This window comes from Ceratina calcarata, unplaced genomic scaffold (assembly GCF_001652005.2).
Source record: "Ceratina calcarata isolate Rehan_Ccalc_2016 unplaced genomic scaffold, ASM165200v1 scaffold571.2, whole genome shotgun sequence".
NCBI lineage: Eukaryota > Metazoa > Arthropoda > Insecta > Hymenoptera > Apidae > Ceratina > Ceratina calcarata.
In genome coordinates this window covers 225,296-248,149 of record NW_017176917.1, presented here as the reverse complement: position 1 = coordinate 248,149, position 22,854 = coordinate 225,296, and the positions used below count along the sequence as shown (strand labels likewise).

At 44.7% G+C, this 22,854-nt stretch overlaps 1 protein-coding gene across 1 annotated transcript in view; it reads right to left on the bottom strand.

Annotated features, from left to right (window-relative positions):
- Positions 1-394: 394 nt before the first annotated feature.
- Positions 395-22,854, bottom strand: part of LOC108629535 (protein glass-like) — a 57,172-nt gene continuing 34,712 nt past the window's right edge. The window contains exon 3 of the mRNA XM_026817375.1: positions 395-5,497. Coding sequence (XP_026673176.1) covers positions 3,812-5,497 — 1,686 coding nt within the window. The 3' untranslated portion in view covers positions 395-3,811. The remainder of the gene's footprint in view (positions 5,498-22,854) is intronic.

Below are 22,854 nucleotides of genomic sequence, written 5' to 3'. Positions count from 1 at the left end.
ATAATAATAATAATAATAATAAAAATAATTATAATCATACGAATGGCTAAATGAGTTAATTACAAGAGCAGGTTGTCTGGCACGGCGATCGATTAATTGCCTTTAAAAGCACGACGATTAGTGTTCGTCTTCTTTTCATTCTTCTATTATACAATGTGTCATTTTTCTCATTTGTCTTCTCTGTTTATCATCGAGTGGTAAAGGGCTCGTAGCGCAAGAGATTCTCTCAGTTTTAAGGCTGAATCTCACGAAGGATGGATGTCGAGTCGAAAGCCCCCTTCGTGACAGCTTACAAAATTAATCAACAAACTAAACATGCTCCACTTTCGTTTTCCTTAAAAAGGTGCTTAAAATAAAAATAAAAACAAAAAACGAAAAGAACTACAAGACGTCGTACGCGATTTTAAGACTTCGTTTTATTACTTCGACTGGTCGTTTTCTAGTTTGCAAAAGTTGAAATCGAGGACGCGCAACCAGTATGAGACCTTCCGGCTCGAGGTCTCTCCCTCGTGTATCCTTCTCTTGTCACTCCGACAAGCCGCCTTCCGAGTAATCGTTCCGATCGACAGAGGCAAGTTAAAATGGCAAGCAAGAGAGCGACAGTTTCCCCTTAATGGCTAATTACTCGTTCCGTTCCTCCTTCGAAACGCTTAAGACGGTAGACTAATTAGAAAAAACCTCGGTATACAAAAATACAGATATACGCACATACCTGTTTCAGAATGCACGCCGTTCGGCTACACACGTAAGATATGTATACGTAGGATCGTGCGCTTCCTTTTCCTTGACAGAACAACGTGTCTGTCAAGAATTTACAGTAACGTGTGTCGATGTGTACAAGTAATATGTATAATACACCTATACATGAATGAGCATCGTGCGTACGTCGGAACGGGCGTGACTCGCGATTATTCGTCGCTACGGCCGCTTTTCCTATCGTACGGACACGAACGGTAGACGACACGCTGCACAGTAGCCCGAGTTATGGCAAGGAAAAAGGCGAACGTTGAGTTGAGGTTGAGCAAGGTAAAAGTAGCTGACGCGGACGCTGCGCGTACAGTCTCCGGTGGAATTGTTATACGTGAATAGTGTAGCACCGACGCTTTCTCAACAGACCCTTCTATAGCTAATTAACAGTTCAAACGAGACGACAACCTTCACTTTATAAACGCGGCTTAATTTTGTTCGGAGTTACCCATCGAACTTCGAAGGATTCATCGGATTTCGTACCTATTCGAGAAATCTTCGTGTCTCCACAATTTCCATGTTTCTCAACTAGTTTCAATAAAAAGTATATTCATGTAATATAATATGCAAATTCGAACCAGGACTATCATTTAGGATCGTGATACTGAAACGTCTATCGAATGGAGGCTAGATTTCTCAATCTTTTTCTTCTTCTCTTTGGAGTCTGCCTGTCGAGATAGCGTGCAACGGTCGAGAGCATCTCCGTGTTAATTACAATTAGCATAAACGCAGTCACCAGTCAAAGTCGTGAGTATTTTTCGAGGTTCTCGTTGAACGCGATGCAACGCGACGTTGCGAAATCCCGAGTGCTCGAAATCGGCCCGTGCTTCGTCCGAATAAAAATAAGTACTTTCGTTTATCAATCGTTTTCATTGTGGACGTTCCGCGAGAAAGTGTAACGATTTCAAGATAAAGACCACTGAGTATCCGCGTGCAGTATTTCTCCTGTCGAAGAGAACGAGCTTAAGCGAACGATATTCGAACTTAATAGGCTGGTGTACATGAAATCTGAATTCGTTAAAAAACGTTTGTTCTATCAACAGTCATGAATTAAATACATAATAATTTATGGAATATACAAACGTGTGTGTTTGCTCTTAAAATTTGAAATAGAAACATATTATAGTAAAATATGATTGAGTTCGTGTAGTTCATTGAACAAATTGTTTTAGTATTTAAATATCTGTACGTTTTAGAACTGTTAGCTTCTAATAGTCTGATACGGGGAATAAAAAAACGATCAGTGTGAAAAAAAATTGTTTGAATTAAATGTACGATGTAGGAACTTGTTGAAAATGAATTTCATATTTACCAACCTAATGACACGTCGAGATGATTACGAGGTGAGACAACTCGCGTCCTGCGCTCGGTGTTCCTCTTCCATTCCCTCAATGGAACCAATCCGCGAATTTTCGTCGACGGTGTGTAAAAAAATATCTTTCTCTCTTACTCTCACTTTCAACATTCTCACGGCGATAGTTTACGATGAGAATAATATTATTAATAATAATAATAATATTAATATTAATAATAATAATAAAACGCAATAATAATATTAATATTACCCACTAATTAACGTTACGTCTAGACGCATTTTATTATGATTTAAGTTTCTTTCTTTCTGCAGGTACAGTTACATTCGTATTCTTTCTTCCGGTTTTCTTATTTTTTTCTTTTTACTCTTTTTATTTGTCCTTCTCGCGGCACTTCATATCGTTTCTGGCGCCTCGAAATTAAAATCATCCTTCGAGGGGCTGTCTTTCGATTGACTTCCGTTTTCAATTCGACTTTCTTGCGAGCAACAAACGAGTTTCTATAAATATACACAACACGACGCTGTCGAGAGGAATATCGCACAACGCACAATAAAAAGAAAAAACATTCTCTCGTTAAAAATCGTTATAACAACTAACTTCTACCGATCGCACGCTCGGTACCGTTTCCGTCTTTCATTTCAACATCCAAACAATTGTTTCAATTGACGATTTCGATCGTCGAGTAACAGGAAATGCGTGCGAGAAATATTGTTAGCGACTTTATAATAATAAATAACTTGTATTTTGCTAAAAAATTAAAATGTCTTTTAGAGGTAATTACACTATGCAAACAAATCAACCGTTCTTTGTCTAATACTCGAAAAGTGTCGCTAAACGTCTTCTCTTTAACGCATCCGACTCGACCTACTCGGATATGTAATCGTGAAACCGTGGGTTAACGATGGACCGACCGTGAAAATTTGGCACAATTCCTTTTTCCAGCAGACACTCGACGAACGACGAAGGAAGCGTTTTCAATAATCACGTCCCGATTTGCGAATCAAGTCCTTGCGCGACGAATTTTTAAACTCTCGAAGAGGAAGCACGCGTCTGATCGGGCAGGAATGCTTTCAGATCGTTTCTGATTCAATGGTACGAGTATCAATTAAGAGAGTAAATGAAGACCGGATGTGGCAAGAAATTCTAACAATAAATAACATCTCCCGCGAATCGATTTAGAACGATCGTTCATGATTGAGAATAAACTTGAATCGGAGCTACTTTATAATATAAACAAATTCAAGTTTGTGATCTCCAAAATTAAAAATTCCACAAATGGGAACGGTAATTATTGTTAGAAAAATCTTGGACGAGCCACACCATTGACGAACAGCAGAGAACTCCAGGAAATGAATATCGCACAAGTCCGGGGTAAACAACGGGAAGACGAAGATAGTAGATAATACTGTTAAAAGTCTTCCGTCTGATAGATCGCGAAAAAATTTCTCTTGCAAAGCAACGATGTACATTATAACGAGTCGTGAAACATTACCAAAATACCAAAATTTCTGAATAGTGAAAAAGAACTTGCTTATATCCTATCTTGATCGTACGGCCATGTGCCAATTCGCTGAACCGATTCCACGCCGAGACCATGCGACGCGTTGCCTTCTGCCTTCGTCCATCGGAGTCCCCGTGTCCTGTCATCGTAGCCGCCGGGACCGAACTTGGGAAGTCCCGAGAATTCCCGTCGAAAGCGAACTCCCTGCTTCTCGATAATCACCGCCGGGTCATCCGTCCGGCCGTCGTCATTCGGCCTTGATCGCGTCCGAAGGCGACGCCATTTCCTGGTTAAACGTAGGGCTGTCCTCGCCGGCAAGGAGGCCAGGTTCGATTTTAGGCGTCTGGACGTCGGGGAATCTAGCGTGAGTCCTCAGGTGCCTGGTGATCATGTCTCTGCGACAAGCCGCGTACGCGCACTGCGGACACTTGTACGGTTTCTCGCCGGTGTGCGTCCTCTGATGAGTGCTCAGGTGATCGGACCTGCTGAATACCTGTCCGCACACCTTGCACGTGTACGGTTTTACGCCTGTGTGCAGTCTCATGTGTCTGGTGAGCATATCCGATCTCGCGAAACTCCTCTTGCAGACGTCGCAGAGGTACGCTTTCGCGGATGCATCCTGCGGGCCCTGTCTGCGATGCCTCGAGGCCATGTGCTTCGCAAGTCGGTCGTGAAGACTGAACATTTGCCCGCAGACCGGACAAACGTACGCGACGTCCGCCCCGGGCGGCATCTCTTCCACCACCGGCGATACCTCGAGATTATACCTGACCGCGACGCTTTCTTTCGTCGTGGGTGAAGCCACATCGCCTTTAACGACTGGTACGCTCACCGAGCCCCTAGAAACGATCCCAGGCGGGATTAATTGGAGGGCCGGTGGTCTACCAGAAACTGCGGCCGCCGCCGTGGCAGACGCCATGAGGTTCTTCATCGACAGGTCTAACGGCGACTCTTGCGGACTGGTCGTGTCCACTTCTAAGAAACCGCTTCTCAATGACGGGTGATTCATGAACACGGACAACGTCGAGAGCGATGGCTTCTGGTCCCAACCCGGGGCCGGACCGTTTAGATCCGAGTCCGAGTGACTGCGTCCCCGGAAGATATCCGGCAGGTACTTGGTGTGCATGTAGTGCTCGAAACTGTAGGACGACAGGGATCCTGGCGTCAACGGGGGTAGAGTGAGCGGTGTCAGTGGGGTGAGCGGTGTGAGCGGAGTCAACGGTGAGGTCGGCGAGGGTAGCACCATAGGTGAGGTGGTCGACGGGATACAGTGGACGCAGGTGCATCCCGAATACTTGGGCGTCGAGGATCTCTGATGAGGCGAATGGAACTGATCGTACAGGTGATTCGTAGCGTTGTTCCTGTGATGATGCCTGTGCCGGTGACGATAATGAACGGAGCGATGGTGCGGATGATGAGAATGATGATTCTGCTGTTGATCGATGTTGTTGCTGTTAATATTGCTCGACTCGTCCCGCGCATTCGCCTGCTCCTCGGTGGGCGTCACGGGCTCTTCGCTCTTCAGCCTGAGGGGGAGCAAGCTGATGCCTGGTGGCGGGTCCGTCGTGGCCGATCTCGAAGACGACCTCGGTGACCCGAACACGTCTTCCTCTTCCTCGGACGCCGGTCCGCTGCCGGCGAATCTCAACACCTCGCCCTCCGACGGTGAGCTCCGATGTTGGAGGATGTCCAAAACCTGGTCGAGGCCCTTCCGTCTGCGGTAGTTCCGTCGGTTTCGGTTCGCGGTAGCCGCGAGAGTATTGTTGTTGGTACAGGAGGGCGGTGGCGGCTTGGCCGGACCCGGGGGCGCGGCTGCAGCGTCCTCCACGGCGCTCTCGGCCATCGTCATCGAGGATGCGCGGCACCCGCCGCCTGGGCCCTTTATGCCGCCTACTACACCCTCGGCTACCACCGTACTGCCTCCCACCTCGTCCTGAAACAAAGAACCCAATCTCTTACTCCTCTCTCGTATTCCCTGTAATCTCGGATATTGTTAAATTACAGCCTCCGCGAGGCTCATTTCCGATTGCCTCGACGAGATCGCTCGATTCCGCGCTTGTAATTTCACGAATCATCCTTTTAGTACTGGCCGCGGATGCTCTCTCTCTCTCTCTCTCTCTCTCTCTCTCTCTCCAATGCGTGCACGCGCTCCTTAGACCTTATCTCGCCGTTATCCACTCTACGACTCGCAGGTGAGCTTAAAGGATTCGTGCGATTAAAGCGAAAGCTCTGAGAAATGAATGCTATAGCATAGTAAATGTCCCAATTTTTATTCACGTTACAATTTCTAATCACTGGCTTTTTTCCATATAATTTTATATGTAATCTTAAGCCAGTGATTAGAAATTTTAACGTGAGTAGAAATTCGGATATTTACTATACTATACGCATAGTCTTCAGACTTACCGTGTTGGCGCTACGAAGCGAGGAAGCTAGTAGGAAACCGAAGGAGTGCGGGAGTTTCGATGGGCGAACGAGATATCGATCGACGTGATCGGAGACGGGTCGTGACATCCAACGAGCACGGAATCTCGTGTCGCGGTCGTAGCAAATCACGATTAACGAGTTCGCACGTTCCTTTCTGCGAGACGGCTCAGGTTCACCGTCTGTCATTGAGCTTCGCGCGGCCATTAAACAAAAGACGATGCGGATGCAACGCGATTCGCGTCAACGCCTCCACGATTTATTTTATGTATTGTTCATAGCGCGCGGAACAGATGAGTAACTATATACCTGTCTATGTACGAATGCGTGTACAGCGCGGCACGTGATGAGGCACGTGTCGCGACGGAATGACGTTCGTGTGGAACGAGTTTTTCTGAACGTTGAAATTATTAGTACCCGGACGGTCTCAGCGGGAGCAGGGCAGATCCAATCGCGTATATCGGCACGTAACCAGTAACTAATCGATTGAAACCCGATTCGCGAATAATTATGCCTGTGGCAGACTTCGTCGCGACTTCTTGCGCGCGTGCAAAAATTTCGCCCGTTTTCCCCCCGTGTCTCGCCGACGACGCGACGTCGGTTTGTTTATTCTAATGGGAGAGCCGTGCGCGCGGACCACACGGCTCGTCCTGTTCGACGCGACAACGGCACTTTGTCATAAAACCACGACGCGCAAGTCGAGAGATGTATCCGGCGAAGCTGCGTATTTGAAATTTAAATGCCGCGGGATAGCCTCCACGCGGCATGAATCAACGAGTACGAATCGAGCCGTATCCTTCGTTTTTTCGGCGTAGGCGAGTTTCTGGATAAGCAGACATCCGAAGACACCGTAAAATTTGTAATATCGCCCCCGCCGCGATTTACCTGTTACAAAGTAATTAATCATCGCCATTCGCATTAATCCCATACATAGTACGGACAAACACGATATTAAGCTTTCTATTCTTGCATTATGTAATATTACAATACTTGTTGATATAATTTTTAATTAGACTTCTATAAAACTTGGGATTTTCAGGAAAGGCTCTAAAAAGAAAGTTGGTGGAAACGCTCGAAGCATCGTTTCCTGTAAATCTTTCCTCCCTACTTAAAGAGAAACTCTCGCGCGAGCCGCAGCGATTATCTAAATTACAGTAAATTAGACGCGAGCGTTTAAGTTTTCGATCGCGATTTATTGCAACCGCTTAACTGTAAAATATGTAACCAGCGAGAATCGCGCGCGGATGAAACGCACCGCCGTCGATTTTCAGCTTCCAACGCGTGAAACAACGGTTCGACGTCCGTAGCGACGAGATCGACGATTTTCCAGCCGGACTGCAGTTAGTCGCGTCCGCGGAATAGAAATTCGCGTTCGCGGAAAGCGAAGCACCGGCACAAATGTCCCGACCGGAGACTCTCCGCCCCGCGCCGCGCCATTCAAGCCTGCCGCGGCATTCCAGCGCGTATACGCGCAGTTACCGCGCTCTTCCAAATCGATTCGATCCCCGAGTTCCTCTCGCGGGATCCTTTCATGGCGAATGCCTGGCCGACATTTAACCGCGGTAAGTCAACTTGCCTGCTGGGTTAAATTACGGAGAAGTCTATTTGCCATCGTTTCTTCCACGACGGCCTTCGACTTTACGCCTCCGCGAGAGGTCGCGAAATTCGGCTCGATAGAACAGACGATGACGTCTTTGCAAACGTGTGCTCGTTTTTCTGTATGTAAATCGACCAAAGTACTGAGCTATGTAGCGTGCCAGCATACGTTTGATCGATCAGTTGTTGCATTGTAGGCGATTAAGTATTTTTAGAATTAATTACAGGGATAAAAAATGACACTTTGTTAATAATTACTTACTGAGTTCTATAAATAGCTAGAGTTATCTATATACATCTTGTAGTTTTTCAGTCAATTTCCAATTGATTCGACGATAAATAAATCGCGCGGTTGAAAGAAATAGCTACCCTACCTTCGACTAACTGCGAGTGCAATTTTATGAACCCGTGTAGGGGTTTGTTAACCGACTCGTCCCGCGTCATTACTATCATCAAAAGAATTTACTGCGCATTGGCCGGCTTCCGTCCGATGCCCACGGCGAATATAATACAATGCCGTATCGTTCGTTTCCATTTTCATGGATGGGAGTATCCGCCCAAGGCTGCAGTAAACGCGCCACAATGTCCTATCCATGGAACATCGGGCTTTTGAACAGCCGTCTATCGAATTCTATCCGCGGAGATATCCGAGGTCCGACCATTCGTCGCGATATTTTGTATCGGGCATCGAGAGATCAGCGCCGGATAGCGTGTCCCCTGTTCTTCCTACCGCGATGATCGTTTTCTTGTTTCCGTCGTTCCTCCCTCCTTGCCTCGTGGCCAGCGCGGTCGGCAGAATCTCGCCCGAGAGAAAGGGTCCCGATGATCGGTCGTAAAACGTAAAGGGGACTCGTAAACGGAGTGAAAAGATGTCAGAACGTAAAAGCCGGGAACAGGTCCCCGGCGCTGGCGAGGAGGTGTGGGCGTACGTGGCTGCCATCCTCTCTTCGTTCGCCCGTCTTCCATTTCTTCTCATTATTCTTCTTCTTCCTTTTCCTCCTCGCTTGATATTCTCCTTCGCCTTGGCCATTGCGGAACATCGAGGACTTCTCCGTGTCGAACGATTATTCCAGTTATAAAGCACGTTGCCAAGTTTTAAGACGATACAGCTAAACTTAACGTGTCGAGTAGGTAGCCAATTTTCTCAAACCGAATTAGGTAGCATAAATTCGTTTCGTCGATTTTTTACGCAGTATATGAAATAAAAATATACACCAGTAGCTTGCGATGTAATCGCTAGTTTAGAAGAGTTTTTATTGCGATCGATTTACTTTCTTCCTTCCTTCTGATTTTGAAGAGTTTCACCTGCTGCCCAGACCGGCGAAGGACGTTTTCGAAAGCATTAATGGTCGGCTGATTATGTTTTGAATCTGATTCGTTCTGACGCGGTCGCGTTCGAACAAATCATAGAACTTTGACTCGCGTTATACATTACGCAATCTGATTACCGCGTGCTTCGTTAGAAAGCAGAAACTTAATCGATTCGTTATATCCGCGATATCGGATATTGTCATGCGGAAGCTACAATTAGAATTTCCTATTCGAATGCAAAGACAGACTCGCGTGCAAAGAGAGAGGAATAAATTAGATCGAATACACAGAGGATCTTTGAGATCATTTTTTTTTATTAGAAATGGTGAACCGCGACACGATCAAGGCAAGAGTTTGCAGGAGGGCCGGGAGAGGATCATCGGTGAAGAATTCCAGCAGGAATGCCCTCGGGGAGGCACCTGTAACCGCGGCTCGACGGGAGAAACAGAACAGGTTGAGACATGGGCGTGGGTGGAGCGCTTAATCTTTCTCTCCCGCTCGATCTGACTATACCCAGGGCTTCGCACTGGACGATGGATACGAACTGCTCGCGAACTGCTCTCGATACGAAATTACATAAATTAAACTACACATAAATGAAAGGACTGCATTGAATTGTAAAGAAGCGATGAACACGAGATTCCTTTTAAATTAATCGTTATCAAACTTTCATTGTCTTCATTAGGAATAAGAATACCCGCTGGGAAACGAAATTCGCGTCTGTTGCTGGTACTCATTAAATAAATCAAGTAGCGGAACGTAGGAGAACAACTCGACGAGTAAAAAGAAAATCGAAGGAACTCATTCCGGCGCCCGCATCGAAAGACACGTTTCTCGCACCGCGAACCCTTCCCTGTTGTTGTACATCGTCGAATTAGCTCGAAACAGCTGTTGCTTTCTCTACCATTGTTAATCACCCTCATCGGGCACTCGTAGGCCAGATACACGTATACACTTATAACGCAAGCAGCGAATATAAGAATTGGTCACAGAATACCTGACTTCTTTCAGCTGCTCTGTCGTTCTTCAAGATATGCCATATTTTCTCCAATTTAATGTGTGCCATAAGTGAGATGAATGGCAGTGAAAATTGCATGTTTTGCAATTACAGCATAAATATAAAAATTATCTTAATTACAGAAACTTTTTATTATAAGCGCTTTAATTTATGAATTTGATATTCCATTTGCCAGTGTATTAATTCTTTACAAATATTTTAATTGTTTGCAAAGAGTAACGAGGTCGCAATATACAATATAAAAATTGCCTTACGGCGTTCCTATGAAATTTATCATTGAAAGGGTTGAATAGCGAACGAGAGGAGATCGAAGCCATCCCTATGATCGTCCATCCACCAGTGCTCCTTCGGAAGGAAAGAGTAGCCTAAGGGCAAGCGGGCTTGGCTCGGTGGCGGTGAGACTCGGGCAAACTGCTACCAAAAAACCAGACGGGCTACCGAAGAAAAACCGATCGTTGGTACCTACGGAGGCCACGGACGGGTAGAGAGACCATCATCCTCCGATTCCGTTCAACCTTCCACGCGTGCTCACGTGGAATCCAGTTTTAAAGATCGCCTCTGACTCGCAACACGGCGAAACTGAAGCAACGCGTGCCGATCCGGCGCTCCGTTTTCAAACTATCGATCATACGACCTCAGCTGTTTCTCGGAAAGGTAAAAGAGGGGTTGCGCTCTATTTTCCGCCCAGTGGGAAAACGCCCACGGACGACGAGAGGAGAAAGTGTAACACGCGAGAAGATAGAGAAAAAACGTAGGACGGATATGGGTCTTTGATCATGTTTGGCACGACGTTTCGCGGGATAAAGAGGAATATACGTACCCACGCGGTTCTCCTGAAGATGACGCGAGCAAGGCGGCATGGTGAACAGCGAGGAATCGGTGTCGCGCGACAGATTTTATCATCGCTGGAAAATTACGGGTTATCGTGGCGGTGATTAATGACCCCCCTTCGGATATCGGACGGTAATTAAACGCGTGGCAATTTGTGCGCCGCGAAAGGGAACGCGCCGCCGCCGCCGCCGCCGCCGCCGCACGGCTGACAGCCCAACGAGGGCTGATTTAAGGAGCTATACGAATAACCTATCTCCCTTCTCTCCGTATACACCGCTAGCGAATACGCGTCGCCTCCCGAGCTTCCTAAGCCCGTAAGGCTGTACACGTCTTATGGAACATCGGAACGTTTGATCGCGCGTTACCGAACCGGACGCTTCCTCGCCACGCGGTTCGATCGTTAGAAACTCGAAAAGCTTGTCGCGACCTCGCGACAAGTACTTTCGCCGGTTTTTAACCGCGGCGACCATCGACCAATAAATAACGACCGGGGGCTCGTCGCCGTTCCCGGGAGATGCAAAAACCGACTATCATACTTAACGTCACCCGGGAATGGTTGTAAGCGTTTTATAAGGCTCGTAGATCGGCCGGATTCGCTCTTTCTCCTTCTTTCTATAGTTTCTTTTCGCGTACGATGTCCCCCGTGAGGCCCGAGCCTTCTTCTTTTCCACGAAAACCTGTCCGCAGTTTCGTTCTTCCTCTCCGACTCGCCACGGCGAACCGCAGATCGGTGTTCCTCTTTGTTTTTGTTTAATCGATAAACTTCGCGAAACTAGCAAGGGTTGAATCAGATGTTCTGTTATTACTTTAATAACACTGCCGTGAACATCATTTAAGAGACATTAAAAACTCCGGTATCCCTTGAGGATACAGTTATCGCTGTGATACACATATTAATTCATGCAATTTATTGAGTATGTCTACAACGTAATGCGCCTTATTTCCTTCTCTATGTACCAGGAAATACGATTAAATTTAATTATGAATAATAAACTGACGTGAACGCTCACGTGTTTAAATAGCTTATCAAGTTATTAACTACTTATCATATTATCAATCTCATATCAAATAAGATTACAACATGATTAGCCACAAGAAGCACAAGCAAATATTTCTCTCGAATATTGAATGACAAATTTAGTTTTCTTGATTTATTGTAATAAGTTCTCTTTATCGAAATTCTGATAAAATTCTTAAGTCAAAAGTTAATTAAAAATCGTTTAGTTTATCCTGATGTTTGTTTAAAGCGACATCGAATAACATGTACAACTTTGCATAGTGTACCTTCATGGTTGTGTTATTCTTTAGGAAAACGAGGAATGAACTTCTGAATTCTTGTGCACGCAAGGGCTGCCACTAATATATCTTAGTTTGATTTTGACGCGGGTATTATTAATTATCCTCTGTTCGTGATCGCGCAGATAGGGAAATTAATTTATTTTCCTGGTAGAGAGACTTTCTTTTTCTAATAGATTCTGGTGTCACGTCGACAATTGGCTAGCCGGGGCAATTATCGAGGCGAACGATCTCGCTGTATAAGCCTCGTTAACCCTTTCGCTGTGTCAGAGTTGACTGGAAAGGGACTCGTTTGATAAACTAAGTGATTTATCCCCTTCCCTTTTTTTATATCGTAAAATAAATTACTGTGTTACGTGATTATTATTGCGATTTCAAATCATGTATAATTGTATGTATTATAAATTATCAATATAGAAGAGAATTTGATTCTTCTTCTCAATAAATATATTAAAAATATGATTTATCGTAATATTTAATATTATTACTTCTATAGTCGAAATATTTCGAACGAGACTTATCATATCGCTAACTGCAGATATATTGGCATATGATTTCCAGTTTCGTAATGGAGATCAACAGACACTCTGACAATCGATTGTGGAACTGGCGACAGGTTCAGCCGCGAGCGGTAGCCAAGTAGCCTCGATTACAAGCCGGTACGGCACCTGCTTCCCCCAGCGATCTAGTTAGCGCGATCCATCGATCCGATTGGCGTGTAATCGATTGACCGGTGCCCGTTCCAAAGGGACGCCGGGAATTCACTGAATCATTCCGCGATCGGTGTACTTACTTACGGCCTCGACGGCCGATGCCCTTCGCCTCTACTTGACGCTCCTCCGGGCCGACTGACTAGCCGATGTTATCCGTCGCTTAATAAGACGTCAATTCTCTTATGCTCGATTTAATGACGCGACAACTTCTCCTCGCTCGCGCTCCTCGCTCACGAATTCTTATCGCCGTCCTTATCGCGGCAGAGGAACGTCGGATTTCGTTCGAGCTCGGAGTTTTGCGGTAATTGAGTGCACGCGAAGCACTTCGCCGAGTATCAAGTCAGCTCTAACGATAGTGATAGTTTGTCTCATTGATAAGAAAAGTTCTGATGTAATACCCAACTGCGGATATCTTCATGAGGTGTGTAAAAGAAATTGGAAGCTACGGATTACACGAAACCATTTGGAGGATATTACGCTGAAGCACATGGAACGTGCGAAGTGGAAGACAGTTTTTGCGAATTTAAAGCCTGAGAGTAATACGTGTTTACGATACTCGCTTCTCCCCCCTCTATCTACGGTCCACTTTGCTCCCATTTTAAAATATTACGAAGATCGGCGATCCTTTTACTGCCTTTTACGATGTTGCTTTATAGGTTGTTTCACTCCGGAAGATAAAACGTGCCAGCAGAGGAAAAAACTCCGTCACTAATCCTGTTATAATAAATAACTGCACAACGATTTTAACAATCACGTTTTACTTATACAGATGCACGCGTATGTTGTTCCACAAAAATCCCTATATAAGTCAATTATCCCGTAATCTGATTCATTTCCTGCCGCAGCGTCGTGCAGTTCTGATAATTATCTGAAATCGATTCATTCATTCGCCCGATAATTATTAACTTCATCTTGATTTCTGCTATTCAGTTTCCCATGAGACGTCTGCGTGCGACGCCTAAGTTTCCATTCAACGTTCAACGGGTCGTTTCATCCTCCATCGTGGAAAATGAACGACCGCGGGAAGGACCGACTGAGGCACCGCGTTCTTATTTAAATGCCTGCACGCTGGAATCGTCACGCCGCGTAATTATTTAACCGCCGCTCCTCGTGCCATTAGAGATCCAAACGAATGGCCGAGCTCGCCATCTCCTAAACCGATCGCTATCGATCGGCGAATCGGATTGACATCGAGTGCGAATCAGACACGACGCGACGCCTAGTCTCTCTGGCAATTAAACTCCCGGTGATTTTTCCTGTCGCCCCTCCACCTCTCAAACCACCGCCACGATCGCTCCGATTCCGTGCGCAACCGTGAAACCGGCAGATAATCATTAGCGATCTACCACTCGGCCACTCGGGAAACTAAAAAGGAGCCGGCAGCTGAGAGCGTCGATCGACGAGTCACCTGTAGCCGAGCCTGCCTTGCGTCGATGGTCGCAGAATGGTCTCATGCGGGTGGATTCCATGGTTTCTGCTTACAGACGAAGCCACGGAATGCGTGCACCGGGATCCTTGATCACCCTTAAATGGCTACAGCTACATGCAAGGCTCGAGCTTAATTTTTGAATTAAAGTCTTTATCGATCGCGCAGATCAGCGTTCCGATATTTTAAATTGCACTGTAATTTTCATAATATGTATCTATAACTGGAGACTAAACCTGCATGGATTATCTTAATGCAATTAATTTTTATTTATTATAAACAAATTCCAGAGAGTCAGCAAATGTGTTTTTTTCGACGACCATGCATATTTATTACATATTTTCATTTTTCTAACAGACTGTAAATCGAAAATATTAATCCTTAGAAAATGAGCGCTCCAGAAAAACGCAACTCGACGAGAGTTCGCGTCAGAACAAAAATCGGTGCTAATAGAAACAAGAGGCAAAGGTTCTTTTACTCTGGGGTCCAAGCGAGAGCCGCAAACAAATAACTGGTTCGTTTAACATTTGCTCCTACTTGCCTATTTGCTCTCGATTCTTTGCGTCACGCCAAGCTAGAGGCATTCCACGAACTAATAACATTGGCCGCGTAACAAGCAGCATCGTTCGCGAAAGCGTTTACTTCGGCCAACGACGGTTTGATAATGCGACCGCGCTCGTAAAATCCTCTCCGCCGCGGCAGATAACGCCGACTGTAATAATAACTGGAACGCCGAGAACCCTTCGCTCGCTTCTCTCTGTCTCCGTTCCACCCCCTCGTCTCCCCCGAGACGGCTATGAAAATTCCTGAATCCTGACACGGAACGTACTAACCTCGTATTTTACCAGGATCGTTGGGAAACCAGAGATGAAAAGTCACTACCAAGAAATTATCATTTTAAACAATTCTATACTAATTTCATCGAATTTGCAAATTTCTACAATGAAATTAAACAAAATATTCGACGATTATCAATCGATTAAATAACATAAGGATTTAATCAGTTCGAAGTTTTAATGATCTTAAAGTGCCTTTTTTTTTCAATTACAATTTTCGTCCAGCACAAAATTATTCAACAAGTAATAATTTTTTTGTGAGGATATGTTCAGCATTTGCGCTCACTGGTCCAAGTTGTCTCCGCATAGGAAGAATCATTACACCGCAGTGCAGCAGAAACTGCAGCTTTACGGAATACAGATGCGCGCAGCTCGTAATGTTACTTACTGCAGAGATGCCAAAGAAGCTGCGTGACGCGATGGAGGAAATTGAAGAAGAATTCTGGAGAAAGTTGAGAGACTGCAGTCATCAGTTAGGAATCGATTGAAGTGATGCAGCGACTATGTAGACGACGATCGCTAACTTCGAGCCTGCATAGTTGTGAAGTAAATAACTTGTATATCGACTTGGCCAGAGTTACTCGACGTTCGAGTGGAACGAAGTACCATTAAAGTATTCCTGAATTGCTCGCTGACGGAATCGGATTTCCTCTCGATCCAATGATCTTGTAAATCTTCCTCTGAACGATGTAAAACGTACTGATCGTTATCGAACTTCAAAGATATTCGCTTTAACATCTTTTTATAGAAAATGCTTAAATGTCATTAGAATAATTGAGATACTTTTTATTGTCAGTCAGTAGACTGTGAAATTTATTCGGTTGAGGATTCGCAGTAACGAAAGATTTTAATAGCAGACTTTTAGCTAATTCACGTTTAATCAAACTTGTTTATGAAGTATTATTCAACACCTTTCGTAACTTTGTAATTAAAAAAAGGAGATTACTTAAATACTTACTTTTTAATAAATCAAACACTCATCCTTTCATCATTATTACGTATTATAATTATAGTCTCACATTATAATTCCAGTTAATTTACATCAATAAATATCGTTCTTCAAATATAATCATTTCACACTATTTAACTCCTTAATGAGTTGGAAACATCATTTGACTTGAAAAACTGCTTAGAAGTACTATAAGCCGTGGCGTGTGTAAGTACATTGAAAGAATGCACGGCGTGAAACGTTATCGCGTAATTGAGGGTTAATTTGGAGCTGGCAGGCGACGGCGAGAAGCGTGGGCGACTAGTTGAATCCGTCTGCAAAGTTCGTCTCTGAGCCACGTTGCACGCAATCATCTATTAGTGGTTCCATGTTCCCTCACTTACACACAGACACGAGACTGTGTAGAGTACACAAGTCGTACATAGAAAATTCGGTTATTCAAATTATATTCATCATTCCATAAATAATGCTTTATCTAAAAGGAAGCAATTTATTTTCACGTATTTATTAATGAACTCTTATCATTATCAGTATTTTTTATTAACATATTCTTCTGAATAATAAAAATTCTCACTCGTATCGTGAATCCAATTTTGTTGATATCCCTTGGGATCTCATTAATCAGGCTTAGATTCTCTGGATGATCGTTGCCTACCGGGAAGTCGATTAGCACGAGGAAGAATGTCGCGCGAGAAAGTGGTGCGAGATCAAAGGCGGAAAAATCGCTAATACCAACGACGCGAAGTAGCGAAGAAAGTGAAGAGAAGATAACGCGATGCGATTAATTATTATTCGGTTACTTCACCATTGGACATAGTCATTTGTTACGCGGTACGTCTGTCTCCCTTCCTCTAGCAATTTCCTCCGTTATCGATGATTGACTGATTTGAGTTAATTCCAGCGAGGTACATCAGGCTAATAACTTAGCCGCGACGCGGGAAAACCTTTTCTCGTAAATTAGAATAATAATGACAGGCCCGAGGGAAACGACGGGAAAAGTGAAACGTAATCTACCAGGGCGGAAGAACCCACGGTTTTCCATTGAACGCTGCCGGTGCGAGTTCACTACGTAGAGGTACTACGCGGGTACGTTACAAAATGAGTGCTAGATCAACGGTGATTGATTTGCGAGACCTTTTCAAACTCCGCTCGAACGGAATAATGTATTAACGTGTATATACATATGTTTTACGCGACTTCGGTTTTGAATTACCACTGCCTCTACGTATAATATTTCTCACACCAGATTAATTAGCCGTCCGTGCATTACGTACGATGGGTTAAAATTATGTTTCCGATATTATCTTTATGAAATGAATGTGATGTATAAATACTATAGCAGTGAGATTTCATTTTTCTACTGTGCATAAAATATCTGATAAAATCAAAGAACGAGTAAAAATATTACAAGTCTCAAAGGAAACGTTCTCAACCCCCTTCTTCATGTGTATTTCATGCATATTTATCTGATAGCGGAATAATGAGACAAATTACAAGTGTTAAATAACCTTAAGGTAATTTTGAATGTTACAACAGAAACCTTGAAAATTGAAATAAAGGAAATGATAGCATTTACTGTCCGTTGTAAAACTGTAGAAAGGGAAACGTTAAAACGAATTGAAAAGGTAGGAGTAGCTAGGTACGGGTGGACGAATAAAAGCGGCCGTAAACACACGGGCAGCAACAAAAAAGGAGTAAATGGCGATCCGACAGAATAGAAGAACAGCAGTGTAAAACGAAAAGAAAATCAACCGGGAGAAATAGGAACGAAGCGAGATCCGAGGCTCGGATAGGGGCCGCGCGTTTGCCCGTACGCCGGTGCGGGTCCCCGGCTGCGGACCTTAATAGAAACACCCACGCCCTCATTATGCGGATATCGTAAACATTCCCCTCATACGCGGAGCGCGGGACGATCTCCCCGTGTATGCAAATCCCGCGCCGCCCTGTTTCCCAGTTTCCTTCGCAGCGGTAGAGCAGTTTGCACGCCATCGCGTAAACCCGGTGCGGATATCGGTAGCGGCCGCGCGTTCACCGAGTATAGAACGCGGCCAACAGTCGAGCTTCACCTAACAGGCCTTTAACGCTTTCCCCGTGGCCCTTTGATGTCTCGGCCCCCGCATTTAACGAGCCGAACCACCTAGGCGAATATATACGTCGACTTTTCACCAGCGAAAATAATCACCCCGTTATGATTCGCGAAACGAGCCGCGTCGTCGCACTCGCCGGATCTATCTTTTTCTGGGGACCGGACAGCTCACGCGCTTCTCTCGAGACGGATGAGTTACGACCCGCTGGACACGCGGGCCGATTAGAGCGTAGATTTATAGGATTCTCGCGACGTTGGATACACAAGATGAACCGTTTACTGAAAGCACGCTGACAAGTGGGTGAACGATTCTAAGGAGTTTGGAGCAACGATTAAATTTGTATAAAATTGCACGAATCTAAACGACTCGCTATCAGCAAAATTATACTACTTCTAATTATTAGTAGATAGATAGTTGACGAAAGAATTGCTGAATGGTATTTTTATCTTCTCGACAAAAGTAATTTACAATTACTTAGACAAACAATATTCGTAGGAATTTTCACTACAATCGTTATAGTAACGAAACCACCTCGTACTTACGGTTCAAGGGAATGGACTAAGAAAGGATGAATAAATTGCGAGTAATTTATGGAAATTCGCACTATCGATCAATGAGACACGGTTTAGAAAACAGTCGAGCGAGCCCTTCTGTAGACAGTCACGCGTGAAATTTCGTTTAATCAACGCCGTCAGTGGTTCGATTAGCATGAAATTACGTGTAGGCAAATGTCTCATAATTGGTATCGCGATGCAGATTTACGTAAATGCGTCTAATATTATAGACAAATGAGGTGGGAACAAGTACTGAGCTCGTGCTGAATAATCAAGATTAAACCGTTCGTAACAAACTTAATAATACATAACAGAACCATGTCAAAAACAAGGAGCTGTAACGTTTACACAATTTGATTACGACTCCTTGCATTATAATTGGAAATAACAACACAAGCATAAAATATTACAGTGATGAATATTTCTCCGCTAAGTTCAGCGACCAATTGTTTACATATGCCAGAAAAGTCTGAATGTATTAAACAAAAATGAAGAATCACAGTGTCTGGGTTCGCCTTTCTCTTTTGGCAGAGAGCGATCGGCAAGGGTCACTTCTGTCATGAACTCCTCAATTATACGCACGCGTGGCTTTGGGGAGAAGGAACGAGCACTTAATTGGTAGCGAGCTCCGATCTGAATCCAGCCTGCAAGAAGCTTAATTGCCGACGTTGAAGCGGACGGCCCATCGTCTAATCCCGCTCATTTAATATCCATCGGGGTCGGGCCGCGTTTACAAGCCCATTACGCGTTATTTACTATCGCGTCGATGAAATTTTCCGTCGTCGGTTCGTCACGATTAAGCCGACGTCACAGATTTACCGGCTGCTCCTCGCCTAATCGCGCGTACGCGCGATGATGAACAAAGGAGTCGGTTTGTCTACCCCCCGACGAACATCCGCGCGACGAGAACGAAGAAAATGCACGAGCGACTTGACAAAGAAGGAGCATGTGAAGGCGAATTCAAGCGTGGGTACTATGGTCTGTTGAACGAGGATAGGTGAGAATAGAACGAGAATGAGAGAAGCTGGGTAATAAGCCGGTGGACGATGATGAGTGGCTGGTGCAAATTAGCCAGCGCGTAAAGTAACCACCCCCGACGCTGGTCGACGGGCGAACGCGGACGGTGAGAAACGAGGGGGGCAGGATGGTAATATCGCACGTAGGGCACCACCACCACCACGACTCAGCCTCGAGTAAAAAGGCCCCGGCTTCGTCAGCCGGCCTTGAAAACCTTAATGAACGTCGCGTGCCGCGCGCCAGATCTATCTTTCCCCCGTTTAAAGGCTGGGAGTCTCGTTGCAGCTGAATTAACTATTAATTTTCGACCATGCTCGGTCAAGACAGTTGCGCGTTTGCGGTTTGTAAAGCGGAATTGGTTTCCAGGGTACACACTCTCCTGCAGATATAGTTCACCTTACGACTGCGGGGACGCTTTCTTAAGAAATTATACTATGCATCATGCAGTTATTGTGAATTCTTATAAGAGATACCATTACATTTACTCTCTTATTAAATTTTGTTTTTATTTGCTGCTGGTTGTATTGCGAATACATCCGTGAGAAGCTGTTCTATCAACTTTAATTAAATTAGAATTCCTCCAGCTTTTTTAAATCTTTTCTCGCGGTCTCATTTAAACTTCCTTGTTTGCATTTAAGTTCGCGTAAAGGTCTCAGAACGGAATGCACGCGGAATCGCCGGTTTGTAAAACGAACCGAGCGAGGACAGACGCACGCGCGAGATGAAACAAAAGTGGTGCGGGAACTGCCTAGCGTCGATAATTTAGCGATTCGCGGACTCGTCGATCGCCAAACCTGTCGGGACGGTAAACACGCGAGCAGTCAAGTGCACAGCGGCGACGAGGGAAAATGGAAATTTCCAATTAGAGGCGGTTTCTCTAACGGGGCCGATTAATTAACGCGACGACGGGACCACCGATCTGACCCTTTTTAATCGCGGCTCGAGTTACGAGCTCCGTTTCCTTTTTTCCACAAACGAGGAACAGAGCGGGGAGAAATAAAAGAAACGGGAGCGCGAGCAGCGAGGCCTAAAATAGAAACTAAAATAACTACGACTAGGAAATTGCTCGTTTCAACGACCGACCGACCGACCGACCGGTGCAATTCAACTGATACGGATCTGTGTGTTTTTGAAACTCCATTTTTTTACTTCTCCTCGGCTTCAATTAAAACACGCCCATCGCCGTTTCGCTTGACATTCTTCTATACTTCTATCGTTTTTTTCTTCACCTCAGCACGAGCACAACGTCGCTCTCTAATAAATATGGATTTAACCAGGCGTCCCGTCGCTAATCAGCATGCTTGACGAGATCGCGGTCTCGATTCTCCTTCCTCCAGGCTGGCCCAGGAATCCCACGATTCAACCGTATGCTTACACGCAACGTGAACATGGTCGTCGGCTGATTTGTCGCAAGTATTTTCTCGGAATTCGTAAAATCGTGCAACGTAATCGTCGCGTGCGTGCGTAACACGACGAAAACAAGCTCAGAGGCGCACGCATTTCCGGATTCGAACTTTGTTATTGCATTCCAACGACGGATCGAGCACACGACGCGGAACGTCGAATCATCATTTTTTCTCCCTTCCTCGACGTCACCGCGACAAGTTTCTCCTGCGCGCGTTCCGTTTATCAAATATCGCGAGAAATAAAAGAAACAATGTGAGAATTACGAGCGACGGCTTTAAGATGGAAAGCTGATAAACGCCGAACATTAGCGTTTTTATAATCGTCAAAGCTCACCGACGCTCAATCACTAGTGACTCTAATCAGCGTTTAAACTGCTCGCTTAGTTGGAGGAGACACGTTCCGTGTGAACACTCAGCGCCGGCGCTAGTAATGAGCTACTTTACTAGCCAGAACACGATCAATTTCCATCGGTGACTGGTTCCCTATCTTTCGCTTCTCCGTTAAACATGCAAATAACAGATCTCCAGGCGCATGCATCGCGAAATTCTATAAAATCAAACGATTTTCATCGTGTCGCGTCGCGTCGTATATTCGATCGGACGGAATGATGGTAACGCGGCGCGTTTAATGAGTTACGCTTTGCCACGTTACGATTCGAGAACCTGCTCCCAGCGACAATTATCGCGATCCGTGAAACGTTACAACGTCCACGTAACGATAACTAGTATCCAGGAAAGTAAGAAAATTCGTCTTATCTCGTAATTAACGTCCAATCTTGCGCTTCGCAGCACCGGAATCGAGAAAAGAATCAATCAGTAATTCCCGATAAATGAAAATAAAATGCAATTAACCATACTGTGAATGTAAAAGTCAAAGTAGCTGTGTAATTGGGGAGTGTTACCTGCCACGTATTTTTATTATATTATGCGACTCAGGCAACGCTCTACCTCCGATAAAATACAGGAGCATAAACTTTTTATCTTCTCTTTTTATGAATAGTTTAAACACTCGCGTAGATATTGTAAATGAAAGATTGCTGTCCTATTTCAATTTATTAACGGCGCGGTTCAAGATTGTTTTCGCGTAATTCCTGCAAAATGAAAATGTTTCTGCAATAGAAACACAAACAACTCGTTCTTTTCCGCGTTTATGCTAATCGACGCGGCATGATTTATTCGCGGCGCCGGCGAAAGAAACGCGAACAAAGGGTAAAAAAGCGTTGTTGAATGGCATAATAAATATTTGTCGATGCGTTAAAACGCAACGGAGTGTCGGGAACGGGCAGCGGGAACCGTAAACGTGAAATACACTAGAGTTTATAGGATTATCCACGGTGGAATCGGCTACGGGAGCGAGTTACACGTATCGAGTGCTGCGGCGATGCAGTTCCCGCACGGAGTCTGTGCAACACGCGGGCGGCGTCCTACATAAATCACCAGCGGACATCGAAACAGCCTTTTGAAATTATAGGTTACATACAGCTCGACCCATGAGAGAGTCTGATAGCTATTCTTGCGGATTTTCTAAGCAGTTCCGAACTATACCAGATACACAGTCATCCTCAATTTTGATTTGGTTTTCTATACCTCTGCTGTCAACGTATTGAGCTCTTCTTTCATTTACGATTACTGTACTTTGAATCATTATTATTATTATCATTTACAATAGTTCACGTTGTAAGTATGCTTATATGAGAACGAACAGATACATAAAAATATAAAAATTCACTAAGGTTATATGAGCTGCAAAATCTCTATCAAAAGGACGACATGTAATAAAAAGCTATTTTCAATATTTGAAGCAATGAACTTTTAGAAAAAATTAT